At 34.2% G+C, this 26,988-nt stretch overlaps 1 protein-coding gene across 1 annotated transcript in view; it reads right to left on the bottom strand.

The window, feature by feature from the left end:
* Positions 1-26,988, bottom strand: part of ACVR2A (activin A receptor type 2A) — a 93,401-nt gene that overhangs the window by 17,582 nt on the left and 48,831 nt on the right. Inside the window, exons 2-4 of the mRNA XM_007108046.4 lie at positions 16,895-17,102; positions 13,315-13,424; positions 12,972-13,126 (exon numbers count right to left, since the gene is read on the bottom strand). Of these exons, the coding sequence (XP_007108108.1) occupies positions 12,972-13,126; positions 13,315-13,424; positions 16,895-17,102 (473 nt within the window). The remainder of the gene's footprint in view (positions 1-12,971; positions 13,127-13,314; positions 13,425-16,894; positions 17,103-26,988) is intronic.

Below are 26,988 nucleotides of genomic sequence, written 5' to 3'. Positions count from 1 at the left end.
TCCGGAGCCTGTGCCCCGCAACGGGAGAGGCCACAACAGTGAGAGGCCCGCATACCGCAAAAAAAAAAAAAAAAAAAAAAAAATACTCAAAAGAAGACTTTAATATAATATTAACCTTAATTTTAGGAAACTAAAATTTCCAATGCCTATGTTTAGAATTTAAAAAAAAAAATCACTGAATGTTTTCCAAATGCATAGATAAAACTTAAAAGTTCCTGTAAGTTTCCAAGACTCTGTTTACAATGTTTCTAAGCTACCGTTATATTTCAGTAAGAAATCTTATATCACTCTCCTAATGAAATTATCATTATAGTCAGCATTATATATTAACAGCCTGAAAATATGCTTTGTCACAATTACTTATAAGTAAAAAGCTTAAATTTAGGAGAACACAGGCCAATTTTCAAAGGGTGAGAAGAAGATCTACAAAGGCACACTCCTACAAAATGTCAAAACTTTTAGAAATGATAATTCTACAATTCTTAGAAAGGTTAGGTTCAAAAATGAGAACTCTGTAACAGATTATAACTCTATAAAATCTATACTACCAGTCAATATATCTTTTTGCTTTTCTAATAAAATATTATTGGACTATTCTTCTAATTCATACTTTTCAGTTCTTACATTTAAGAGCTTACATTTAAAGGAAGTTTTAACCACTTCCCTCATATCTAGCTTTTACTTATCCTATAATCTAAGAATATTAGAAATTATTTTCTGTTTATTAGCAGCATTATACTAATTTACCCAAAAAAACCTCATACTTGATTCTAGGAATAAAGATTTATACCCTTAAAATATGTGAGAACCTGGGGAGACAAATTCAGACTTAAACTTCACAATGACAACAACATTCTGATATTATCCATAAAACATGGCTTTGCCCTGCTACAGAGAAAAACCACTTTTGGAGGGGTAACTATAAGGACTACAGAGTTCCTGAAAACCTTCCCTAAGTTCCAGTTCTCTTGCAGTACCCATGCTATTTTGCACAGTTAAAAAGATATTCATTAGAACATGGCTCTGATTACATCTCTTCTTTACCCATTTGTATGTGAAAATTATGGCATCAGAAGACATGTTGAGAAGCGACAAATGACAATAGCTGGAAAAAGTGCCCCCCACCCCAGCACCACTACCCAGTATCATTACTATAACCAACAGTGGATAAAAGATTAGAGGTGAAGAGCTGTAAAGCAGTCTGTGATCATTTTATTTATGCTGGTTCTCCATATGAAAGGTGAATTCTAATCTAAATAAAGCCTTAAACTTCCAGAAAGCAAAAGATCAAGTTATACTTCTCTACCCAGTCCATTTGCTAAAGATGCCAAAGATGAAAGAAACTACCTGAAAATATAGATTTCACATTAAAAGATAATGGATTCGACCAGAAAGTCAGCATCTGTTAAAAATGAGCACATGCTGACATTTAAGGTAATGACATACTATAAAAATTAAGCAATACAAGGTTTGTAAGGCTAAAAATCTAGCCATTAGGTGTTAACTTCTAGTCAACTAAAACAGCTGTTTCTACATTTCACCTTAGATAAGTATAAACACTGGTAACAATTCTTTAAAACCCAAAACTATTACTATGACAAGCCAATCATGTTTTTAATACTAGAAGTGGAAAAAAAACTACAACATAAATTTATAAACTATAGAGGATGCACAATAAAGCAACAACAAAAAAAAATCTAAGAACAAAATGTTTAGTATGCATCCACAAAAAGTGCCACAACCATAAAACAAACATCAATGCATCTTACCTCTATCATTATATGAAAGGCGTGCTTGTGAAGAAAAAACACAGGCAAAAGAAATTACGATTTATATCCAGAATGAAATGAAAAATGACACATCAGTTACAAAAGTGAAGGAAGGAGAATAATGATTTAGCTTTTTAAAAGCTTGCAATGATTCAATGTATCATATTTTTTAAATGAGAACTGAGAACACTTTCCTTATAAACAGAGGAAAGTAATATATTCTTTTTTAAATCTTGGACATTATCAGATAAGAGGTATCATTATATAGATGACTCTAGTATGACCCCAAGTTACCTGATCCAATGGACTTCAAGCCAGCAAATAAACTAAACCAAGTCTTAAATAATTGTTACTTATTTTTCTAAGAAGTTCTAAGGTCTAACTATAAGAGTTTTTTTTTAAAAAAAGCAATTTAGCTGAGAAGCTATACATTGGAATTGGACTCTGGACACCAGAGGGCAGTACTGCATTTAACAAAAACTGTAGGAGCAGCACAAGAAATTTTTATATAGCTAGAGTTAAGTTTCTCAGACAGTTGTCCTAAGAATCTAGAATCTCCAACTTCCAGAACTGCTTCATTCCCCTCTCATGGAAGACAGGAGAATCCTTACAGTGAGACGAAAAACATTTCTGGTGCCTATGTGAGTGTGTGCAACACAAATAATACACTAGGGAAAGAAAATAAGATGGGAGAAGAGTAAGATCAGAACTGAGTAGAACACAGTGATAGACCAGGCCTACTGTTAACTACTTCCCCAGCTACATCCAGAGTGAAGAGGTCAAGCAGTGGTGACCCTGGAAGGAAGTATCCATGCATATTTTTCAGGCTCAGGACACTCAGATACTGATAAAGAACAAGATTTTCATTTTACTAGTCATCCCACGACAGGTAAGGAAGGGCCCTAATTTAAAATCAAGAGAAATATTGTCACCAGCGTAAAGAAAGACTTCGAATTCCTCCAAACACTTGACTATATTTCCCAGTTTCCAATATTTCTACAGAGAACAAATAGCACTGACAAAAAAGATTTGACAACTTGTTTATATGTACCAGTTGCTTAACTAGTTTTTCTTGCTTCTTGATTTTCTCCTGTGATAATGATTCAGGATTATTTAATAATTCATCTAAAAGGCTTAGCTAATCCCACTATCATAACATTTTATCAGTACTCCAAAGTAAAATTCATCCCTTGAAAGAAATATATGCCAAATGAGTAACTAGACTGTAGCTTCCAAGGCTTAAACATCTCTGTTTTTGTTTTCATACCAGTGCTTTCAGAGACAAAGATGCCACTGTAATAACACTGGGCAAGTAGGTGCTGTCCATGCATCTTACCAAAAAAGTGTACCTTTGCTCAATATAACTCTCAATAAATGAGTATTAGAATAAGCTATAGAACGAGCCAAACTAAACAAAAGACACCAAGAACAGGCCTCAATGCATAAACTATGTTACAAAATAAGAGGCAAAACAGAATCCAAAAAAAAAAAAATTCACCGAAATACACAAATAGATAAAGAGTAACCAAACAAAGTAATCTGTATTCACAACTTGGAAAATGAAACTTGAGTATCATGCACTGTGACTGGAGATAATAGTGAAAACCAAATCAGCACATTAATGTCAAGTAATTAGGTTGCTGGATGAGAAAGAGACTTGCTGCTTATTCCTTAAGGGGAAAAGAAATTATTGACAAACATCAGAAAGGAATGAATAATACTTCTCTATTCATTCAACAAATCTTTACTGAGCACCTAGTTTGTGCCAGGCACTGGCTACCCAGGCTCTCATGACACTTACTATAGTGTGGGGAAGAAAGACTAATCAAAGAATCATACCAATGAATGCATAATTATAAAATAAGAGCAATAAAAAGCAATTTAGTTACCTTGAGCACCGGTAAAGAGAAACCTAACTTATACTGGGCAAGGTAAATAAGAGAAGACCTCCTGAGGAGGGGATCCTTGAGAAATGAAATAAGTACTAGAGGAAGGCAGATAAGGTGGAAAAAACCAGTATTGGGACATATCCTAGATTTCTGACTTGTACAACCAAATGGTTACTGGTTCCATTTACTGAGAACCACGTCTGAGAGAGAAGATCATTACCCTTGTATTGTTAAGTGCTTGGAGACATCTAAGTGGAAATATTTAGAACACAGTTAGATACACAGAACTAGAATACAAAGAAATCTTTCTAGAAATATGGATTTTACATGCTATAAATATATGTGAAATATACTATAAATTTTCTCTTACTATTTAAACCATTCCAAGATTTATATTTATATATAATTTTTTTTTAATAACTCACTCAACAACCTCCTTGGATGATCAAGAAGAATTAAGTGCCCGCTCAACAAAGTTATTTGACAACTGACAAATTCTGAATTTGTCTCCTCTTAATCATATAATTATCTTACATTCTAAGACATTTTACAATTGCAAACTTTAAAAAAGACTATTTATTGCCAAGCAGACAGAAATAGAATATGTAAAGAAATAATATAGTATGAGTATCAGGACAAATGCTTCTGAGCTAAGGAAAGCAAGACATTATACATTGATTTAATAATACTGATACTGTCAAATACACAGCCATGATTCTATCCAATTAGATCTTCAAAATTCCTCTATGATACATCAACTCCTACTTCTCACATCTTAACTCCTTCCAAAACCAAAGCATGAAGGCAGACCAAGGTTGATGTGTGAGGATTCTGAGTAAGTTCCCTAAGAAGTGATTAGCTCCTCAGGGTAGTCAGCACTGGAGTTACAAGTCTGAAAGAGATACGGTAGACATGCCTATTCTTCTGGCTGCTGCTCAGGAGCATCAGGTTTATTACTGGGTACAGAATAAATTTTACTTTTATTTAGCATTTGTGTTCTGCAAGTGGAAAAAAGGAAAAGGACCGTGCTATACATTAATAAATTGTGATGTGATAAAATGGTTATGTTGATCTGCAAGGCTATATATAGTCACTATAAAAACTATTTTAAATGTAAATTATGTACTCTGATCCCTCCCTGTATCCTACTTTAGTTTTTTATGGACCCAACCTAATAATTTACTGAAATGAGCTACTCAATTAAAATTACTTCAATGGATAATAATAATCCTTGGACATAAATGTCCAAGGCTTTGCCACTCAGCAGACTGACCCTAGGCCAAGTTACTTCACCTATATACATCATGGGGTATTGAAAGATTACACTGAGTTAATATGTATAAAGTGCTCTGTAGAGTTCTTGACAGAGTACTCAAAATGAAATTTTTTATTATTTGAAATTAATTTCAAAGTACTGACACATATATATGTGCCAATATTTTGAAATTATTTTCAAGTATGATAATTTCAATAAATCAATTTTAATATTGAAATCAATGGTTTCAACAAAAATTCTTCCTTTGGAGTACAATTTTGAGGTCATTGGCAATTCACAGCTAAAACTTATTGAGCACTTAAAATTAGCCCAGTACCCCAGATGTGGCTCTTCTCTCAATCACTACAGAAATGGAATCAAACATTTCTCCTCCTTTCCTCCATCTTTGCCCAAAATTGTTGAAGCAATTCCCTTTTTACTCTTTTTACCCTTCCTCTCCAAGCTGCTAAGTCAAACAACCAATCAACCAACCTATTTTTAGTGCACCTACATGTTAACTGTGGGCTCCAGAGGGCCAGCAAAGACTGTCCCTGAGCCACTTAACATTATACATCAAGCACAGCGCCTGGCATACAGTAGGCGCTCAAGCAACAGGTGAATAGTTAAGCAAAAATAAAACAAACCAACCAAGGTGAACACCTCCCCAACCTATCTGATGCAAGCAGCTTTCACTAACAAATGGACTTCTTCATTTTTATTGTCTCAAATTAATAGAAAAAGGTTTGACAGCAATGAAGTAGCTAGGAATGATGGAACAGATCGAGGATGAGGTCCAGGAAATAAAAAACAGAGAAAAGCAAGCTCACTTCTTCCTATCTACCATCTCCTTGCCAGACAAGAAAAAGGAAATATTATGCACTCTGGTCTATATGCATCAGTCCCATTTGTAAATTGGCAAACAAGGCGGGGCCCTTCACAGGCCAAAGAAAAACTGATTTCAAGATTTTAAAATTTAATATGTCATTTTTAGAAATAAGGTTCTTTAATTAATTTTAATGTGCAGCTTTAACTTGTTTTAAGCTTTTGATACAGCTTTTTTTTTTTCCCCTTTCGCTCCTTCTCCCCTTCTTTTTTGCTTTTGGACACAGAATTTCAGCCAACCTCGAAGTGGGCCTGTCTGTACATTTGTAAGAGAAACAACTTATACACACCTAACTAGAGTAATACTTTGTCAAGCTGCATGTCTATGGATAATTTGTGATACTTCTCCCTACAATTAGTTTAGAAGTATATATAGAAGTAAGTTGTGGGACCTCCCTGGTGGCACAGTGGTTAAGAATCCGCCTGCCAATGCAGGGGACATGGGTTCGATCCTTGGTCCCAGAAGATCCCACATGCCGTGGAGCAACTAAGCCCGTGTGCCACAACTACTTGAGCTTGCACTCTAGAGCCCGCAAGCCACAACTACTGAAGCCTATGTGCTCTAAGGCCTGTGTACCACAACTACTGAGCCCATGTGCTGAACTACTGAAGCCCATGCACCTAGAGCCCATGCTCTAGGCAAGAGAAGCCACTGCCATGAGAAGCCTGCGCAATGCAACAGAGTAGCCCCGCTTGCTGCAACTAGAGAAAGCCCACGTGAAGCAACAAAGACCCAACACAGCCAAAAATAAATTAAAAAAAAAAATTTTTTTAAAGTAAGTTGTAATTTAGGTTATCAATACAAAAATAATGACACAAAGAGACATTTGTAGTGGCCCTGTACTATTTACTATTTCTTAGGCATATATGGGAAAAAAAAAAAAAAGGTGCTCGAGAGTTAGGCAGTAGAATTATACCACCACATTAAATATCCTAAAATAATACAATTAAAAACTATTTGTGAAGTGTAGGTTCTAGCTCTTAGAAGAAACCTAACACAAACTCTAAGCTAATAAAACATCAAATTTTGTTATTTTATGAGCATACATTAAAGCTCCACTAAATTTCACTTAAAAACACATCATACAATCAGAATGAGATAGATTAAAAGTACTAAGCTGAAAAGCTGTCCTCAATATACTGTTAAAAGAAAGCAACTGTAGAATAACATTTTATAGTTTATAAAAAAAGCAAAAATATATATACTCAAATGAGATTAGAGAAAGATGTCAAAAGATACACATCAACCTGTTAAAACTGGTTATTTCAGGAAATTGATAAAGGAAAAAGAGGAAGAACAAATGATTCTCTCGTTTTTTTGGACATACTTCCTTCTGTATAATTTGTCTTGCTATAACAAGCAAGCATTTGTAGTTAATTTTTAAATGGAAGAGAAAGTGAAGAGAGAGATGTGTTCTTAAACTCCAGCCATTCAGCAATCAACCTATTTCAAGATGTGCTTCTACAGATGTAATATTTATTTTCTAAGTATAACTTAATACTAACATATTAAATATTCAGTAAAACTCAGTAAACTTCTCCCTGCATCTTCTCCAAATAAGGAAGCAGCACACTCTCCTAAATTGACTTGGCTGAATAATGCTATGCGACCCCTTTAGTATCTTATTAATTTTAAATGGGTACATATATAAACTCATGCTCAACAGGAAAATACCACAAAGCATTGTCACAGATGGCTTGGTTTCTCAGTGGATAGTAATCTGACATACCGTGAAACGACAACCTATTATTACTTTAATATTAAGGTCAACAGCATTGTTTTGTATGCACAACTCAATATTCCAAACATCTGAAAGCCTTTAGTCAGACCAAAATCTAGACAAAATGTAATGAAAATGTTATGTCAGGACTGAAGAGATTGATGTCATTTAAAAAGTATTAATGCTGCAATACTTTAGTGCTATTATATAGCCTTCAAAAATTAACAAGAAACTAACTTCATACCTTGTTAAAGGCAGGTAATTTCTAGCCCCTAAACTGCATTTTCTTATCAAGTGGTATTTTTTATCAGCACAAATATAGATTTTATAAGAAGGAAACTTAAGCTTACATATGGTTATGAAAGCAATGCAAACAGTTTCACTGAAACCACATTAACTCCAACCACAATAAGACTTCTTAATAGAGTCAATGCATCAATTCCCTCATATTCGTGACTCACTGGTACTAGAAAAACCAGTTTGCATTCAATTTAGTTACTGGAGACTGTAAGAGCATCTACCTACATACAGAAAGACAGTTTCAGGATAGGCAAAAGAAAAGGTGACCCAGGTAATGCAAATTAAAAGGATGAAAGACTCGAATAATAATGGCATTCTCTTATAAAAGCCTGAAATGCTTCAACTTATTTTTATCCCCAAGAAATAAAGTCCTAAAGCACATAAAATGTTTATTAAACAATTTCTGGGTATACTGCATTATCATCTTAGTATAACACTAAATGAAACAATTCAGCAATTCATCACTAACAGAATGGTTATTACATACAAACACTGCATGAGATACAGTAGTGATTACAATACATACCTTGTCTTTAAGGAGCTTATAATAAAGTATGATAATGGAACATGCTCACAAATGGCCAGAACCTTTCTCAACCTAAGTTATTTCATCTGAATCACAAAAAAGAGAAACTGATTTGAGCACTATTTTCTCAATTCTTTCAAGGATGGCACGTAACTAATACCATTCTAGATACATATGATGGATGGCTTAGGGTGTAATGGAAGAAAAGAATCAAAAGGCAGACAAAGTATGGAAGACAACATGTCATGTTCCAAACTTTGTATTCTTGCTGTTGGATCACTCAGAACCCTCAAATATTTGTAAGCACGAAAATAACATAATCAGACGTGTAAAATGTTACTGTATAGCAATAGTATAGATGGAGAGAGAGAACTGGAAACAAGAAGACCAGCTAGGAGACTACAGAAATAATCTCAGCCTCCAGCCTAATAATGTGCTGAAAACCACAGGATCAGAAAGGATGAAAAGGTACTGGAGTTCATAAATAACAGGGCTAAGAATAGGAGAAGTTGCTGTCTCCAAGGCTTTCACCCAGGATGAGGGGAAGACAGTGATAACATGAAAAAATGTTAGAAACATAGTAGTTACAGGTTATAAAGAAAGAAGAATGGTTTATTTCTTAAAAAAAAAAGGAACTATTACTTTTTTCTATGTCTTTAACTATGATAGATGTATTTTAGATTATTTTTTATTTTAAAATAAATTAGAACCATAATTAAAGACCAGATTTTAAAGCACGTATATCCCTGTATCACTTCTTCAAAATACTAAAAAACCAGAAGAAACTTTATAAACAACTTGATGTCTTAGAAATAAAGAATCCTACCATTTAACTGCCAGAACCAGCTTATTAAGAGATGTATGTAGATATGTCTTAGTCCTCCAGAATACCCCATAAGACTGATCTTTTACCCACAAGAGAATAAAAGACTGAGATCAGACCAATGAATGAGCACAGTATATGTAACGTTAGCTTGTTCTGCTGAGAATCACTGTAAATTCCCTTCAAATATAGTTCTTATTGTAGGAATGATCCATCAATAAGCTATCACCAGCCTTTAGCCAACGCTTTAAGAAAAAGTTTCCCTAAGAAAAGAGAATGACAAATTTTATGTCATTGTCTAAAAGTAAAGAAATTAGAAGGAAGATTGTTGCAGAAATGCACAGCAAGAATGTAAGATCTTTTCCTAACTGGTCTTGAAATTATACTTTGAATATGGGGACATGAATATGGGTGAAATGCAGAAGACACCTTAAGACTTCAAATGTGTAGTATGTTTCCCCTACCGACTTCTCCTGTGCCTCAAAAAAGCCTTGAATAGTTAAGGCATTGGCACTATCAACTCAGAAGCACAAGAATCTTCACCTGCAATCCAATCAATGTTCATAAACCCTACTCTAAAATGTGTGCTAAAAAAATTTTAATGGCAAACAGATGACGTGTTTATTTCCCCTTCTGTCCTCTGTGAGACAATGTGATCATGTCATTGCTCACTTTAGTAGTCAAACTACTCAACATCCCCAAATAGAAAAATAAATTCACTTATAGAATGATTTTGAAATGGCAGGGATGTTTACTGAATTATCTGAAACAGCAAAAGAGTCTGCTTTCTGAAAAAAGAGAGGCAGAACAGCATAAGCAGTAAGAGCAAAGCTTTAGTGTCAGAGTCTCCTTGGTTCAGATTCCAGCTCTGATACTTGTGAGCTTTGCTATGTCTCAATTTCTTTATCTATAAAATGGGGATTATAACACTCCATAAACAACCCTGTGAGGTAAAATCAGATCAGTCCTTTCCACACCTGGCTGGTCACCAGAACTGCCTGGAAAACTTATTAGAATCATAATATCCCAGGCCCCATTCCATACTTTCAGTGGCGTGGTCCAGGAATTTGTATTTCTTAACAAATTCCAAAGATGATCCTTACATACTGGTCACAACTTGGAAATCATGGGGAAATTTTTATGTATTTTTTGTATATTTTTAATATATATATTAATACATCTATGTAACTTACCAGTACTCTAGTACACTGTAAATGTTCAATTAATGCTCGATACAATTATCATTTTTTGAAGCAGAAATAAAACTGAGCATTTTATAACAAGATGGCCATTAAGTAGTCTGCATAAACCTCTCATCAAAAATGAGACTTACAGCATGACTCTATACCATTTGAAACAGTGAAAGATGACATATATGACAATGCTCCTTTTCCACAACACAGTTTATGACAGAAGGAAAGCATAAAGTCAGGCATGTCTTAAATTTTTCATAACAAAGCCTGACCATTCCAGGTCATTCCTTCACAAAACCTTTTTAAGTTCATTCCTTATTTTTCAGTAATTCATACAATTCATGAAAATTCACTAGAGAACAACATAAACACTAAATAAATGTGTACAATAACATTAACCATTGCAACAAATATCTAAAATCCACAGAGATGGATACTCATTGAACATTCCTAGTTCTTATTTAGAATAATAATCCATCTTTCCTTTTTAAAAATCCAAGCCCTTGAATTAATTAGCATTTCTAAATAAAGTGGCCTCAAATATATGATATCCAGCCCTTTAAATAAAAATATCCAACCACACTTTTTTACCAATATTTTATATAAATCAATGTTATCTACAGGATTACATTATTATTTTTTAAGTTCTATTAAGAAATCTAACAAATTTGTTTTTAAATGTAATTTCCAGTTTGTTTCTATCATATCACAAATCCAGGGCAAATTTAGACACTTAAATACTCTTTCTTTTTTTTTCTTTTCTTTTCTTTTTGTGTTAAATTCACAATTTAATCACTAATTAGAGACAATATAAGAAAACAAAACAAAAAAAGTAGATCTCTATGAAGCAAACTGACTAGTTTGCAAAATCATGTACAGGAAATAATCATTTTTGAAAATAGAATTATATAAGCCCAAGGTGGCATCGTTATTTATGTCATTACAATCTGCACAAATACATTTAAAATAGTCTTTGCACAAATATTTGTTGTACCCACCATCAAAGTAAGTAAAATGGAGCTTCCTAAAACCCCCTATCAATGTTTTTTATGTGCCAAATTTAATTTGCATTTGTCCATAACTCCCCTTTTGAACCAGCATCACAGACTTCTGAATTGATATGATTACATTCAAATTGGAGGTTTAGAAGGAAGTTATTTAGCTCCCACATTTAGTTCTGCTGGTGATCCTAATAAAGGCAACTGGTCTTAGGTTACTGAAAGAGACAGCTTCACAAATCAATGCATGTCACCAACAGTAAATACGCATTCTTTTATATGTAGATATTAAATAAAAAATAGTTACCACCAACAGAAAGTAAAGTGTATTCTATGGACATTTTGGAGTAAACTACATATATTTATTAGGCACTAAATTTTTTTAACTTTAAAGTACTTCTTAAAGTGATTTTTAACAAATCTACAAGTTATCTACTAATGTTTAAAGTTAAAATATTTCACCTGTACAAAATAGTGTGTTTACCTAATTTACTAAATGAGGAGTTTTACCTTTGGGCTTATTTCTCCATATACACATCTTACAAAGATTACAGGGATCAATGATCTAATGCCAACAGATTGCTTCAAGCACTGAGAAAGGAATATGTTATGTAAACAAAGCTTAAAGTGGAGAAGTTGTTTTGGTCTTTAAATTATAAGACTTTACCATTTTCTTCTACCAAGTTTTAACCATTAATCCTAGTGGTATTAGAGAAACAAAGTTAAACGAAGAGATCTAGAAGGCTGACGTAATTTGATCTTAAGAGTCAAAAGAAACACACACTCGAGTTTAAAGACATCTCAAGCAATCAAACCAAAAGTTATCACCTTTCCTCTGCCTGTAGAATAATAACTACTTATATTAAAAATCCTTGTAAAGCACTGAATCAGTTCCAACTGTCCACATGATAGAGAGTGAGGAAAACTTCATGAATTTATTCTGACTACCTACCCACCACACCTATATTTTCAGATATATTTGGTGTCGAGGGAGGGAGAATCAAGGGCATTAAAAAAGTTTTCAGACTTCAGTACACGTTTGATATGCTGCAAATAAAAATATATATACTTGGAACTACAAACAACACATGATCAGAACTGTTGCTCCTCTTCCCTAGAACAACAATTTTATAGATATATCCTCTTGATGCCTTTGTGAAACTTCTCTATCCACATTCTTGGTTACCTTACTGGGTCCCTCACCATGGTTAAAAGGATTTTTTGGCAAGTAGTTTTGAAAAAGACACAAAAACTTAGGAGTGGAGGAGAAAACAGAAGGGAAAGAAAGGGCTATGATATCCCTTCTCCATCATCAATTACTTCTCAAGAAAGACAGCAGAGTACATCCCACATTTTAAAGTACTATAATGACAGTAAAACTCTCCAAAGAAGAACAAGAATGGGAATACTCTATTCTACTCCACTTCAACCCTTAAGCTTAGGACACAGCAAATAATAAGTCTGCAAAATTAGCTATAGTTCCCATGACAATTAAATATTCAAAAATTAACTCCAAAGGAAAATGATTTGTAACAATCTACTGTGGTTTCACCACAGTAATATTTCTTTAAAATGTAAAATCTGAAACAACACAAAGTACAAGACAATAACTTACTTGAGTTGGAACAAGCACAGGAGGATAAGCCATCTTATGATGCCTGTACACCCAAAATGCACAAATGACAATCCCCGCAATTAGCATAAGTGGCACCAAAGAATAGAGCAAGATGTTGTAATAGGGTGGCTTTGGTGTAACTGGATTCGAAGTAGCTGTGGAAAAGAGGAGGAAGAAAACCACTCAGATTTGGTTGACAAAATTTCACAATAAATAGTGTCAAATTTTAGGAGAAAAAATAAAGAGTAGGAGAAGATGGGAGTAACTTATTCCATCAACACAAATATGCTTTGTTTTCAATCTACTAGTTGAACAGACATATGCATTTTCCCTGTGAACTTACGCTGTGTGACTTCCATCTCCGGAAAATAAGAAAACCTTTCATTACACATATTGCCCTCACAGCAACAAAAATATACTTCAGGGCTATCTTTTTTTTCTATACAATCAGTCCTATAAACAAAAAGAGGAGAAATAATTAAAATCAACATTATTACTCTGAATCTACAACAGGTGTTTTTCTAAAGTTCTCAGAGATAAAATAATGAATAAGTCATTTATAGTCAACTTAGAAATTTTTATTAATATTCTGAAAAGTCAAAAATGTTCCTTGAATCCTATTATTAAATCTCATCAGAAAAATAAATCAACAGCTGATTTTATAACAATCACATTGGCTCCTTGAAACCACTTCTTTAATTTGGTTTTTAAAGCTCAATCTAAGGCAACCATCTTTTTAATTGTTTGTTTAATTAATAGAAAAGCTTGAAGAGGAACATAAAGCCAATGAAGAAATTTGGTCTAAGAGTGCTTTTACTCACAGGAAACATAGCTTTCCCATTTTATGAATACAAAAACTGAACACTATATATAAAAAACTGTATGTGTGTGTACACATATAAATACATACCTATATGCCTATGTATACATATAAATACACAGGCACAAAATAATTCGTGTTCATATCTTGTGGCAGAACATATTTCAACATCAGAGACCTAAACCAGGCTTGGGAATTAAGCCATTTTTGCAGCAGATTTAAATTTCCTGAACACAATGAACAGGGTTAAGGATAAGCAACAAGAGCAATATGTAACAACAAACATACAGGCCCTAGTAACTCAAAAACTGACTGGAGGTGGGTTGACTTAGTGGGTAGGGGGAAGGCAGCCTTCTATATAGGACCTGAGTTACTGAGAAGATAGGGATTTAGCATCTAGATTAAATCTAGATTAAATCTAGATTAAATCCTAATCAACCACTAAAAAAATAGCTATACCTAGTTTTTTAAATCAGATATTTAAATATTGCTAATAACATCAGGTAGATTTAAAAACACATTACAAATAAACTGTGAACTTTTATAATGGCTGTTAGAATAACAAGGTTGAATTTAACTCTAAAGTGAAAAGCTCAAGAAATTGCAGGGAGAAGGTAATTTTAATAAAATCAAGCTTTGAAATAAAATCTATATCAATGTCTATTTAGTAGAAAGTAAAGGACAAATGAAAGCTAAATTTCTAAGAATTTAAAATTTATTAAATTTAAAATTTAATATTTAGAATCATGAATCAAATCATAGGTTAACGTGATTAAATACCTAGCCTAGTTAACTGAAATAAATTATCAATACTTTTCACCATTCAATTTCATTCTTTTTACCACTGTCTTTTCCTCCACACTTTGACATTTCTTGAATCTTCTTTTCCTTTCTCTTATTTATGTTACTACCTTTAATATTTGTTTTATAATCAAATTCAGAACATAAAAGCAGAAATTCACATACTTTTAAATTGGCATTTAACCCCTAGAAACAAAGCTGATGTAGTAATTATCACTGTAAGAGCAGGCATTTGCACTGAACAACTCACACATTATCTAGCAAAGTTTAATCTCCAGTAATACTGGTTTTAGGTGAGAAGCACAGTAGCATTTTACAATAAAAAGAACAGGGATCCCTGATTTCAACTAATTAATAAAGACAGTTTTGAATAAAGATGACCTCCAAACCTCATTTTTTCCCCAGCTTCTTCCTCAACTTTTCTTTTTTTATAAATTGAGATATAATTTGCTATAACATTATATTAGTTTCAGGTGTACAACCTAGTGATTGGATATTTGCATATATTGTAAAATGATCACCACAGTAAGTCTAGTTAACATCTCATCACCACACAGTTACAAATTTTTTTTTCTTGTGAAGAGAACTTTTAAGATTTACTTAAAAGTTGCTAAGGTCCTTAGCAACTTTCAAATATACAATACAGTATTATTAACTATAGTCACCATTACATCACATCCCCCATTATATCCCCAGGACCTATTTGTTTTATAACTGAAAATTCATACCCTTTTGACTCCCTTCACCCATTTGCCCATCCCTCACCCCCGGCCTCTGGCAACCACCTATGGTTCTCTCTATATATAGGTTCTTTTCTTTTTTTTAAAGATTCCACATACAAGTGAGATCATATAGTATTTGTCTTTCTCTGTCTGATTTATTTCACTTAGCATAATGCCCTCAAGGTCATCAGTGTTGTCGCAAATGGCAAGATGTTCTTCTTTTCTATGCCTGAAAACTAGTTCATTGTATACAGAGAGCATATTTTCTTTACCCATTCATCCATTGACAGACACTTAAGTTGTTTCCACATCTTGGCTATTGTAAATAATGCTGCAATAAATATGGAGGTGCATATATCTTTTCAAGTTAGTGTTTTCGTTTCCTTTGGATATATACCCAAAAGTGGAACTGCTATATACTGCTATTTTTAATTTTTTGAGGAACATCTATACTGTTTCCCTAGTGGCTCTACTTGCTCTTCCATAACAGCAAATATCACTTAATGATCACCTCTGTTAATAAAGAAGCTAATAATCAGAAATACAGCTAAAATGTATAATTACAGGGTAATAATCCCTAGAAAATTCAAAGATGTAGAAGTATATCCTAAATACTAAATATATACCTAAATGACGATTTTAATTTTCACCAAAAGTGGAGCTAATTCAATTTTCATGAGTTTATTCAACATATTTTACTATTAATCATATATGGCCAATCAACCACAGATCCGTGGTAATCTATTAAAGCCCCTGAAAGTGGATCAGGATGTAGCTAGAGTTCCGTGAGTGTTATTAGTTATCTGGCTCCAAAAAGTCTGGTTATCTAGGATTCTGTACCTTCTGCAGTCATCAGCACCCACCCTCAGTGAAAATCCTGTGGCCCAGGCAGTTTTAAGTGATCGGCCAAACATCTAGGGACACCTTGCAGAAAGATCACAGGCAGTCAATGACATATCCACTATATTTTATTTCCAACAGAATAAAACAATTTAAACAAAATTTTTAAAATAAAATGTAGCTTTCTATGAGGATTGTGTTAGTTCTGATGTAATTCTGAATGTCAAGTTAAAATGTCTCTTGGGATAAAGAACAAAGGCCTACTCTGCAAGGAAATGTAGTGAGATCAATTTCTTCCAGATACATAAAGAGGGAAACTAAAAGGAAATTAAATACTATGATTAAGCTTTATTCTCCTTCAGGATAGATTTTCAACAGATATATTCTCTCTTAAAGCAATTTTAAAAATCCTTTTTCCTTAAAATTGGTGTTTAAAAAAAACATAACCCTACAACATATGGAAAGAAATGTTTCTTAGCGAAAGTTGTCACTACTTGATAGATTATTCAAAGTATATTGAAGATAAAACATAAACATGCTATATTTATTTTTTTACTTTAAAATATATATCTTGTCATTACAACATGTTATAATGGTCTTCATAATCCCATCTTAAAAAAGAAACATTTAAGTGAAAATCCAAGCATTGATCTTTCTCCTTTTAAAAAAATGAGGGGGCGGGAAATGGAGGAAATGAAAATTATTCAACACTATCATAAAAAAATAAAATGTGTTCTTACCTGTCATAGCAGTTGATATCATCCAGCCAACAACCTTGCTTCACTATTTCAATGGAACCAGAAATATTCTTCCAGGTAGCAAAACAATGCCGCCGTTTATCTTTGTCACCATAACAGGATTCAACACCAGTTCGATTGGTTCTATCTCTTTCCCAATTAGCATTATAGAAAATACACTCCTGAGTTTCTGATCTACCAAGTATAGCACCTATAAGATAATAAAACGACAACTTTTAATATAACTGTATTTGTTCTTAAACAGATCGTCTCGTCTCCCAGTATATGAAACTTCAAATCTTCCTGAAATGTCAATAATTTATTGCCTTACTAGTGTTATAACATTGGGTTCAGGTTTCCAGGTCAATCTCTGTACTTTAAGTATAATAAACATAATAATAGAAAGCAACCACATGTATCACAAGGTTTCTCTGTAAAAGGACAGTTTCACTTAAGAATGTCCTTGATGGAAAGCAGTACAATTGTTAATTTTTTAAAAATCTTGACCCTTGAGTAGACTTCTTCTCAATATTCTGTGTGACAAAATGGGAACTAACCAAAAGCACTGCTGCTACACACTGAAGTACAATGGTTGCCTCCAGAAAAAGCCCTGCATGATTGAGTTGTGAACTAAACCAACCAGGGATATTCAGACGAGTATTTGGCAGAAATGTTACCAAAATGAACAAAGTAAACCTGTTACTTCAAGAAAAACACCTGACAGTATGCACTGCCAATAATAAAATATGAGTTTTCAAGCAAAAATAAGAATTTTGGAAAATTTGTATTTACCACCACCATTAGCCTGACACCTTCCCAATACTTAAAGAATTTCTGATGAGTGGTGATATTAACAAATGTGACTTTTAAATACAGAATAATGAGATGTGCCAATATTTAGAAGGTCTATATAATTCAGAGAACCAATATTTTCCAAGTGTATTATGCATGATGTTTGAAAAACACTCATGGGCAAAAGTTCAAGATAGCCAAGTAGATTTTAACATTACAGAGGACAAAAAGTTCATTAGTGGTTTCAGATTCCACACTGTAACTAATTTTTAAGAAACTATCTCTTGTCTTACACGGAAAAGCAAGGGAACTGGAATACCCAAAATAATTCTGAAAAAGATGTACAAAACACAATTCATACTGTTTGTTTTGGCCGCACTGTGTGGCTTGTGAAATCTTAGTCCCCCACTCAGGCATTGAACCCGCGCTATGGCAATGAAAGTGCCGAGTCCTAACCACTGGACCGCCAGGGAACTCCCCATATTACTTGTTTTTAAGACTTTTACTAAAGCTTCGGCAATCAAGACAGTGTGGTATTAGTGAAAAGACAGACACGTGAACCTACAGGACAGGACAGAGAATCCAGAAATAGACCCATACACATACGGTCAATTGATACACAGAAAAGGTACCAATGCACTTAGCAGAGAAAGTCAACAACTGACGCTGGAACAACTGGACATCTATATGCAAAACAAAGAACCTCAACTCATATCAACTCATAGCTCATGCTATATACAAAAATTAACTCTAAACACATCACAGACTCAAAATAAAACCTAAAACTATAAAATTTCTAGAAAAAAATGAAAAATCTGGTGACTCTAAATTATGAAAGATTTCTTAGAACACAAAACACATGAGCTACAAAAGAAAAAACTGTTAAGTTGAACTTCATTAAAATTGAAACTTCTCTTTGAAAGTTAAGGAAAAAAATTCAGACTGGGAGCAAATACTTGCAAATTATATACCTTAAAAATAACTGATATTCAGAAAATATAAAGACCTCTCACAACTCAACAATATGAAAACATACTACCCAGTTTCTAAAAAGTGAGCAAGAGATTCAAATAGATGCTTTATCAAAGAGATATAAATGGGAAATACTACATAAAAAGATACTCAATATCACTAATAATCCACAATTATCTTAAAAAAGGATTAAAATATTCCTCACTTTCTAACTATATATCTGTGTAGGGCCAAATTTCCTTCATATCAAAACAACACAATGGATTGTTGTATCACAACAAATTGAGTGGAAAAAACAGATATAAGAATCCAGTTGTCTTCTACTAAAACAATTATAAAGAGATCTGTAACAATTTCACTAATTTTTTTGTTGTCTTGGAAAATATTTTTCATAAAAATCTATTCTTTTGTTAACATATAATGGATTTATTGTCACTTCTAAATAAATATATTTTTTTAATTTTCTGCCTTAATTTCTAATATGATGAATATTTACAGATACAAACCACATAAAAACTCTTTGGGGTAAGTCTAAAGAAGTTCTGAGACCAAAAAGTTTGAGAACTGCTGCTCTACAATGCTCTAGCACAGAGATATAATTATAAGCTGATAAAATCTGTGGCAGTAATGGTGCTGTGGACTTCTCAACTGCAGAAGAAATAATAGTGTGAGCGGACATGTAAACTATGGCTGGTAACTCTATGTCCATTGTATTTTATAAAAGAAGGGCTGCTACTACTATTCATCTGTATATAAACAGTAGCCATTTTGTAAATTATTCCTTTTCAGAAACCTGTTGAAAATAACAGCAAATTAAGTTTCCTTCTTTACTAAATAACAACAAAGCAATCATACTCTGCCCACATTATCTCAAAACAGGGGATGGCAAACTTTTTCTGTAAAGGGCCAGAGAGTAAATATTTTAGCTTTTGCAGGCCATATGGTCTCTTTCACAACTACTCAATTCTGCCATTGTAGCACAAAAGCATCCAGAGGACAGTAAATGAATGAGCATTGTTACATACGAATAAAACTTTATTTACAGACAGTGAAAATTAAATTTCATATAATTTTTACATGTCACAAAATATTATTCTTTTTATGATTTTTTTTTTCCAACCATTTAAAAATGTAAATACCATTCTTAGTTCACAGGCTGGATTTGGCCCACAGGCTGTGTGGTCAGCTACTTGCGGTATGCGGGCCTCTCACTGTTGTGGCCTCTCCCGTTGCAGAGCACAGGCTCCAGACACGCAGGCCCAGCAGCCATGGCTCACGGGCCCAGCCACTCCGCGGCATGTGGGACCCTCCCAGACCAGGGCATGAACCCGTGTCCCCTGCATCGGCAGGCAGACTCTCAACCACTGTGCCACCAGGGTAGCCCTGTGGACCATTTTTAAAGTCTTTATTGAATTTGTTACAATATTGCTTCTGTTTTCAGTTTTGGTTTTTGGGCCGCGAGGTATGTGGGATCTTAGCTCCCTGACCAGGGACTGAACCCACACTCCCTGCATTGGAAGGTGAAGTCTTAACCACTGGTCCGCCAGGGAAGTCCTGGTCAGCTACCTCTTGAAACAACATCCTAATTCCCACAGTCCGGCTAACCTGCCTTTTGTTTGTTTTGTTTGTTGGGGAGGAGTCTTCTGTGAACTATCACTTGTGTAATTCATGTTATAAACCACTATTATTTTTAATTTCCAAAAGAAGACTCCATTGAAGCATAGGAATAACACTTGAACTAAATAAAACTGACCTCCCAAAAAAGAACATTGCCTATAACAAAAATGCCAAATAGGTTTTATCTTTGGTGTCGATTCCAATCAATTAAGAGTGGCTGTCAGGAGCCATGTACTGAGAAAGATTTTGAGGTAAAGGGTTTTGAAATTAGTATAGAAGGAGGGGCGAAAGCATCAGTATCTTTTTTTTTTTTTTTTTTTTTTTTTTTGCGGTACACGGGCCTCTCACTGTTGTGGCCTCTCCCGCTGCGGAGCACAGGCTCTGGACACACAGGCTCAGCAGCCATGGCTCACGGGCCCAGACGCTCCGTGGCATGTGGGATCTTCCCGGACCGGGGCACGAACCCGTGTCCCCTGCATCGGCAGGCGTACTCTCAACCACTGCGCCACCAGGGAAACCCAAGCATCAGTATCTTTTCTTTGCCACCTCTGGTCTTGAAAAAAGATAAACAAATGACTATTTTCTTTATTTCTTTTAATACTTCTTAATATTTAATGGTAAGTTAAGATTTCAGATGATTTTCTAGATCTAGACTATCACTTGACTGATATTATCCATAGATAAAAAGAAAACTGCTTAATGGGGAAAACTGACAATCTTGCCACCCCCCTCCTCAAGCTGACTGGGTAATCAGTCTCTATCCATCACGTCTCCAACTGACCACTAAATATAATAACATGATAATTATAAAAATAAACCAAGTTATATGTATTTTTAAGTTAAGCTCACATGATGACTTTAAAGGTATAGTTCTAAAAAGGATGACAAGTTACCTATATTTACTAGTTTTTAAGAGCATCTCCCAATTTAAAATTTTCTGAAACTTTAAATTTCTACCATAGGTTTATTCTATCAAAGTAATTCCAAATAGTTAATATGACTTTCAAAAGAAATAAATGAACATAAAAGGTCTGTGTGCAGGGTTTATTATAATGGTTCTTAACAAATGATGTACATCAGAATCCCCTATGTGTTTTCTTGAATTCATGTTTGAGTGCCATTTTGTACGCCCCAGGAATGAGTACTTGAAAAGTACATGGGGGGTGGTGGGGAAATATATAGATGTATAGATATTGTATGTATGTTTTCTTTTCTCCTTTTGGCAAAGACCCACTGGTGATCTAATGTTCCTCCCCAGTGAAGTACCACTGGCTTAGTAGACTGTGACCTGAACTTGGAATTTAGTTTATAAACTGTGACCTTGAATAAGTTACCAAACCTTTCACTGCTTTGTTTCCATATTTGATTCAATTTCCCTAATAATTCCATAATTATTATGGATAATTCCATAGTTTCATAACTCACACTCAGGCAAGTTATAGCAAATCAGTAAGTCCAGTCACAGAATCTAGTATCAGAATTATTTTAGATAATAGTTCTATTTCCAAAGTACTGCTTATACATAATGACTCATACTGACCATTTCATTTTTCTTACCATTTAAGAAAGAAAAAAAGAAATACACAGGACCTGAAATTTGTTAGAACATTTGGCCATAAAGTACGCCTGTAAAAGTCATACTCAAAATCTGAAATACTCCTCCCATGAGGAAAAAGTAAATTTTACCTACTGCAACTGCATCTGAGGACAATTAGGGTTTTGTTTTTTAAAAGCATTAAGTATTAAAATAATACACCAACACTAATTTTACACAATCTCTTCCAGAAAAAGATGAAGAGGGACTACTTAACTAATTTTCTGAAGCCAGTATTACCTTTATACAAAAACCAATGACAAAACAAAAAAGAAGAGGGGTAATATAGACCAGTATATCTCACTAAGTTAGATGTAAAAGTTCTCAACAAAATTTTAGCAAACAAAATCCAAAACTGTATTTTTTTTAAAGTAATACATCACAACCAAGTACAATCTATTCCAGGCATGTAAGGTTGGTTTGATATTCAAAAATCAGTAAATGCAATCTGCCAAATAAACAGGCTAAAAGAGAAAAATCATATGGTCTATCAGTATAACAGGAATAGATGGAAACTTCCCCAAAGTCACAAAGAGTACCTACAAAAAAACTACAGCCAACATCATACTTTTTTTTTTTTTTTTTTGCGGTATGCGGGCCTCTCACTGTTGTGGCCTCTCCCATTGCGGACTCTGGACGCGCAGGCTCAGCAGCCATGGCTCACGGGCCCAGCCGCTCCACGGCATGTGGGATCTTCCCGGACCGGGGCATGAACCCGTGTCCCCTGCAGCGGCAGGCGGACTCTCAACCACTGCGCCACCAGGGAAGCCCCAACATCATACTTAATGGTGAAAGACTGAATGCTTTCCCTCTAATATCAGAAACAAGGCAATAATGCCTACTACCACCACTTGTATTTAACACAGTACTGAAAGTTTTATCTATTGCAATAAGGCAAGAAAAAGAAATTAAAGGCATACCGATTGGAAAAGAAGATATAAAACTGTTTCTATTTGCAGATGAAATGACTGTCTATTTAGAAAATTCCAAGGAATCTTCAAACAGAAAAAATGCTAGAACTAGTGAGTGAGTTCCGTAAGATCACGGAATACAAATCAACACACAAAAATCAACTGTTTCTTTATACTGACAATGAACAAGTGGAACTGAAATTAAAAATTAAAAGTACCAGTTACAATTGCTCCTAAGAAAATAAAATACATATAGTCTAATAAAACATATATAGGATTTGTATGATGAAAATTATAAAATGTTGATGAAAGAAATCAAAGAAGACCTAAACACTTGGAGAGACATACTGTATTCATGGATTGGAAGAGTCAACGTAATAAAGATGTCAATTTTCCCTAAACTGATATATAGGATTAATCCAATTCACAACAAAATCTCAGCAAATTTCTTTGTAGACACCGAAAAGAGCTTATTAATGTGTTGAAAAAAAATAATAAAGGGAAAAATCACTCTTCTTGTTGTTAAGGCTTACCATATAGCTGCAGTAGCATAACAGTGTGGTACTGGTGGAGACAAAGACACAAAGACCAGTGGAACAGATAGAGGACCCAGAAACAGACCCATACGAATATGCCCAATTAATTTTTATCAAATGAGCAAAAGAATTTTAACGGAGGAGAGACAGCCTTTTCAATAAATGGTGCTGGAACAGTGGACATGGTTCAAGCAAATATTTCTTAAATGCCCTCCCCTTTGCAATCTATCATCATTCTAACAGTTTCTGAAAGCCCAGCTCATGCAAAAAGCCTCCCAGGCTAAATCTCACATATGTGACAATTTTCAAGTTTCCTCATCAGAACTCCTCCTTCCCACAAAATGCACACTACTTGCAATCCAATATAAAATATTTTATATTTATTCATTGTTTTTAGTTAGTTGTCTATATAAGTCCATTCATACATCAGAATGCTATTGGATCTAAGACTGTCTTACTTGCCCTCCAAACATAAACAGTACTTAATGAATGATTAAAATGTAAAAATATGATGTGACAACTGAATTTTAAAAACCCACCAACTACTACTGCACCCCCATCTCCTCTGAAACAGATAGATGGAATTAAAGAATCTTTTACAATTATGAATTGTATTAATTTCTTATCTGATTAAGACGACAATGTTTTTCATGGTCCTGTGACCAGCCTCATCCTATCACAATTTTCCTACGGTATGCAACCAACATTGAACAGAAAGAAAAGAACTGTTTTGACAACTTACAAATCTGAGGCTCATTTCTGGAAAAGTATTTTAATGCTGTCTGAAACTATCAACAAGTCACTGAGAACACAGTATAAACAGGCTACTGAATGCCTTCCCTAACCTTGTGCCTCCCAAAGGCAACTTAGTTTGCTAGGAAGGGTTAATGAAGTTTCAAAAATAATAAACACAACATGAAAAGCAATTCTTGTTTTCCCTTCACAAGTCACTGCTTCCCACCACTCTAGGGGTAGAACACACGTCCAAAGAGAATCAGCTATGGAAGGCAGATCAAACTGAATGATGCTTTTTTTTTTTTTTCTTTTCTTTTTTTGTGGTATGTGGGCCTCTCACTGTTGTGGCCTCTCCCTGTTGTGGAGCACAGGCTCCAGACGTGCAGGCTCAGTGGCCATGGCTCACGGTCCTAGCCGCTCCATGGCATGTGGGATCCTTCCGGACCAGGGCATGAACCCGTGTCCCCTGCATTGGCAGGCAGACTCTCAACCACTGCGCCACCAGGGAAGCCCCTGAATGATGCTTTTAATCAAAAACATTTTATAGTACAAATAAAATAAAATTGTATCAAAACATTGATACAACCCTCATGCAACCCTCAATATGACAGATACCCTAATTTCCCCCAATGAGAAGATATTTTTAAAATCCTTTGACCAACTTGAAATATTCAAAACTTTCTATATTTGTATGAAAAGCCTAATGGATACTTATTTTAACTCATCAATTTAGTTTTATGAATGTTTTAAAATCATGAAGCACAAAAATTTTAAAAACAATTTTGTTCAAACTTCACATGCGTCTTTCAACAAGTGTCATCTCATTACCTTCTTTTTGAGTCATTTAAAAGTAACAAAACTTGAATTATCTTCATTTCCATTTAAGTTGTTTCAGAAACAGTACTTTGTGAAGTCATATAGAATATTGTCACTGGAAATGTTGCTCCAAGCCACAAACTTCTACTCCCATAATACTAAGACACTTTTTTTCCCATTGTTCTATAGGTATACATTGTGATGTTCATAAAGTACTTACAATATTGCTCTTAAAAGTGAGATTTTAAAGGCTTTTTTTTACAACCTTTGTGAATAGTTTACAACAAATTATGATAGTTAATCAACCCTCCCAAGAATAATTTCTTATCTGTTTGAACTCTTTTTTCCCCTTTTACCTTTTCCCTCAGGAAACTTCCATAAAAATTCAAAACTAGCACTGACTGTCATCATTTCAAGCCTGTCTTCTACAAACATTATTCTTCTATTCAAAATAAAATTACTGAGCAAGAGCCTCAAAATAGTAAAAACTTTGCAAAGTCTCAAATATAAAGTGACTTTTTCTGGGAATAATCTTTGAAGAAAACTTTGCTTTTATATTGAACATATACAGATGAAAAAAACTGATCATATGCTTGTACTGTAAATTAAAACACCAAGATAAGGGCTATAAATAAATGCAGTAGGACTTTGGAGATGATAACCTGGACCTCCCTCCACTAGAATATGAGCTTCCAGAACAAGCCCTATTATCACTGCTGTATCACCAGTACCTGGCACAGTACAGGAACTCAATAAACATGCACTAAATCAATCAATTAACAAGGAAATGAAAAAAGAAGGTTTTATGGAGGAAAGGGGACTAAAGCAGGACTATTAAGGAAAGAGATAGAACTGAGCTAAACAGAGACAAAGAAGATCATGATCAAATAAACAGGGCTGCAGTTAATCAGTGGTTGACAAGATTGCTTTCACTAAACATGAACGTTCCATATTCTTCAGTATTGGGTATAATCAAGGCAGATTTGCAAGACATCAAAAGTTAAGAATAGAAGTTATATTTTTAAGATTAACCTGAAAATCAGTAAACTGTGTTGGAATGGAAGGAAACTCAGCAAGCCATACTAACTACCCAATAAAAACCAGGAGTCTATAATATCCATGCTTATCAGATGGCCACAGGTAACAAAAGGACTGGCAAATTAGAATATGGAGATCAAGTTTTTGCTTTACACAGTCTCTTATTTGGTCTAAGTATAAGAAAGTAAGATATAAGTGACCTGAGTTAGGTATTTGGCTGTTGATAAATGTTTAGCTTACATCATCTTACAAAATAAAGTTTTATTCCATATATATTTACCCTATGTTTCTCTTTTTTGCTAACTCTCTGCCTGATGTTATGTTCTTACTGTCATGAAAGGTATGTATTGTCCGGGATAAGCAAAGTATCTTCAAAGGTAAGGCACAACAGAAAAGTGGTTTTGCCTATAGCCACAAAATGTGTGGGCTACCTATAAATGCCCAGATCTCAAGATTGAAATAATTCTATGCAGTTCTCTGGCACTCATTCAAAATACGAATTACATCAAAACAGGTACAAGTAGATACAAGTATTACCTAGACTGTATAAAACAGGTTTCTGATATTAGATGTTCATTTTGGGGGGAACAGGGAGATCACGGTGACTGCAGCTACAGGCCAATACTCCCATCAGAATAAATGGACTATTTTTTAAATTGCACAAAAGCCAAAACTGGGCATAAACTTAGAATAAGAGATAAAGGTAAATTCTCAGAACAGACATCCTACGATAGATTAAGGAACCCCTCGCCCCACCCCCCACACACAAAGTAGTTTCTACTAAAAACAACCTACAAGTCTCAATTACTCTGAAAAGACACTAGGTACATTAAGGGGTTTTAGTGCTTCATTTACTTGGGAAAATGCAGGCTTTCTTTTTAGTAAATCATCAAACTCTGATGTAAAAACGGATCACTTCAGCTGCTATGAAAGTAATGTGAAATATTACCCTTGAGGAACCAGCAGTATTAAGAGTGAGAAACTTAAAAAAACAAAACAAAACAAAACAACTCATCACAAAGTTTTCATCAAAGTAACATCTGGCAACTTAAAACCAGCAACTGAAGAAAATTAGCAATACTTATT

The sequence above is a fragment of the Physeter macrocephalus genome, chromosome 2, assembly GCF_002837175.3.
Source record: "Physeter macrocephalus isolate SW-GA chromosome 2, ASM283717v5, whole genome shotgun sequence".
NCBI lineage: Eukaryota > Metazoa > Chordata > Mammalia > Artiodactyla > Physeteridae > Physeter > Physeter macrocephalus.
Note: the sequence above shows the minus strand (reverse complement) of the source record. Positions and strands in the feature narration are given on the sequence as shown.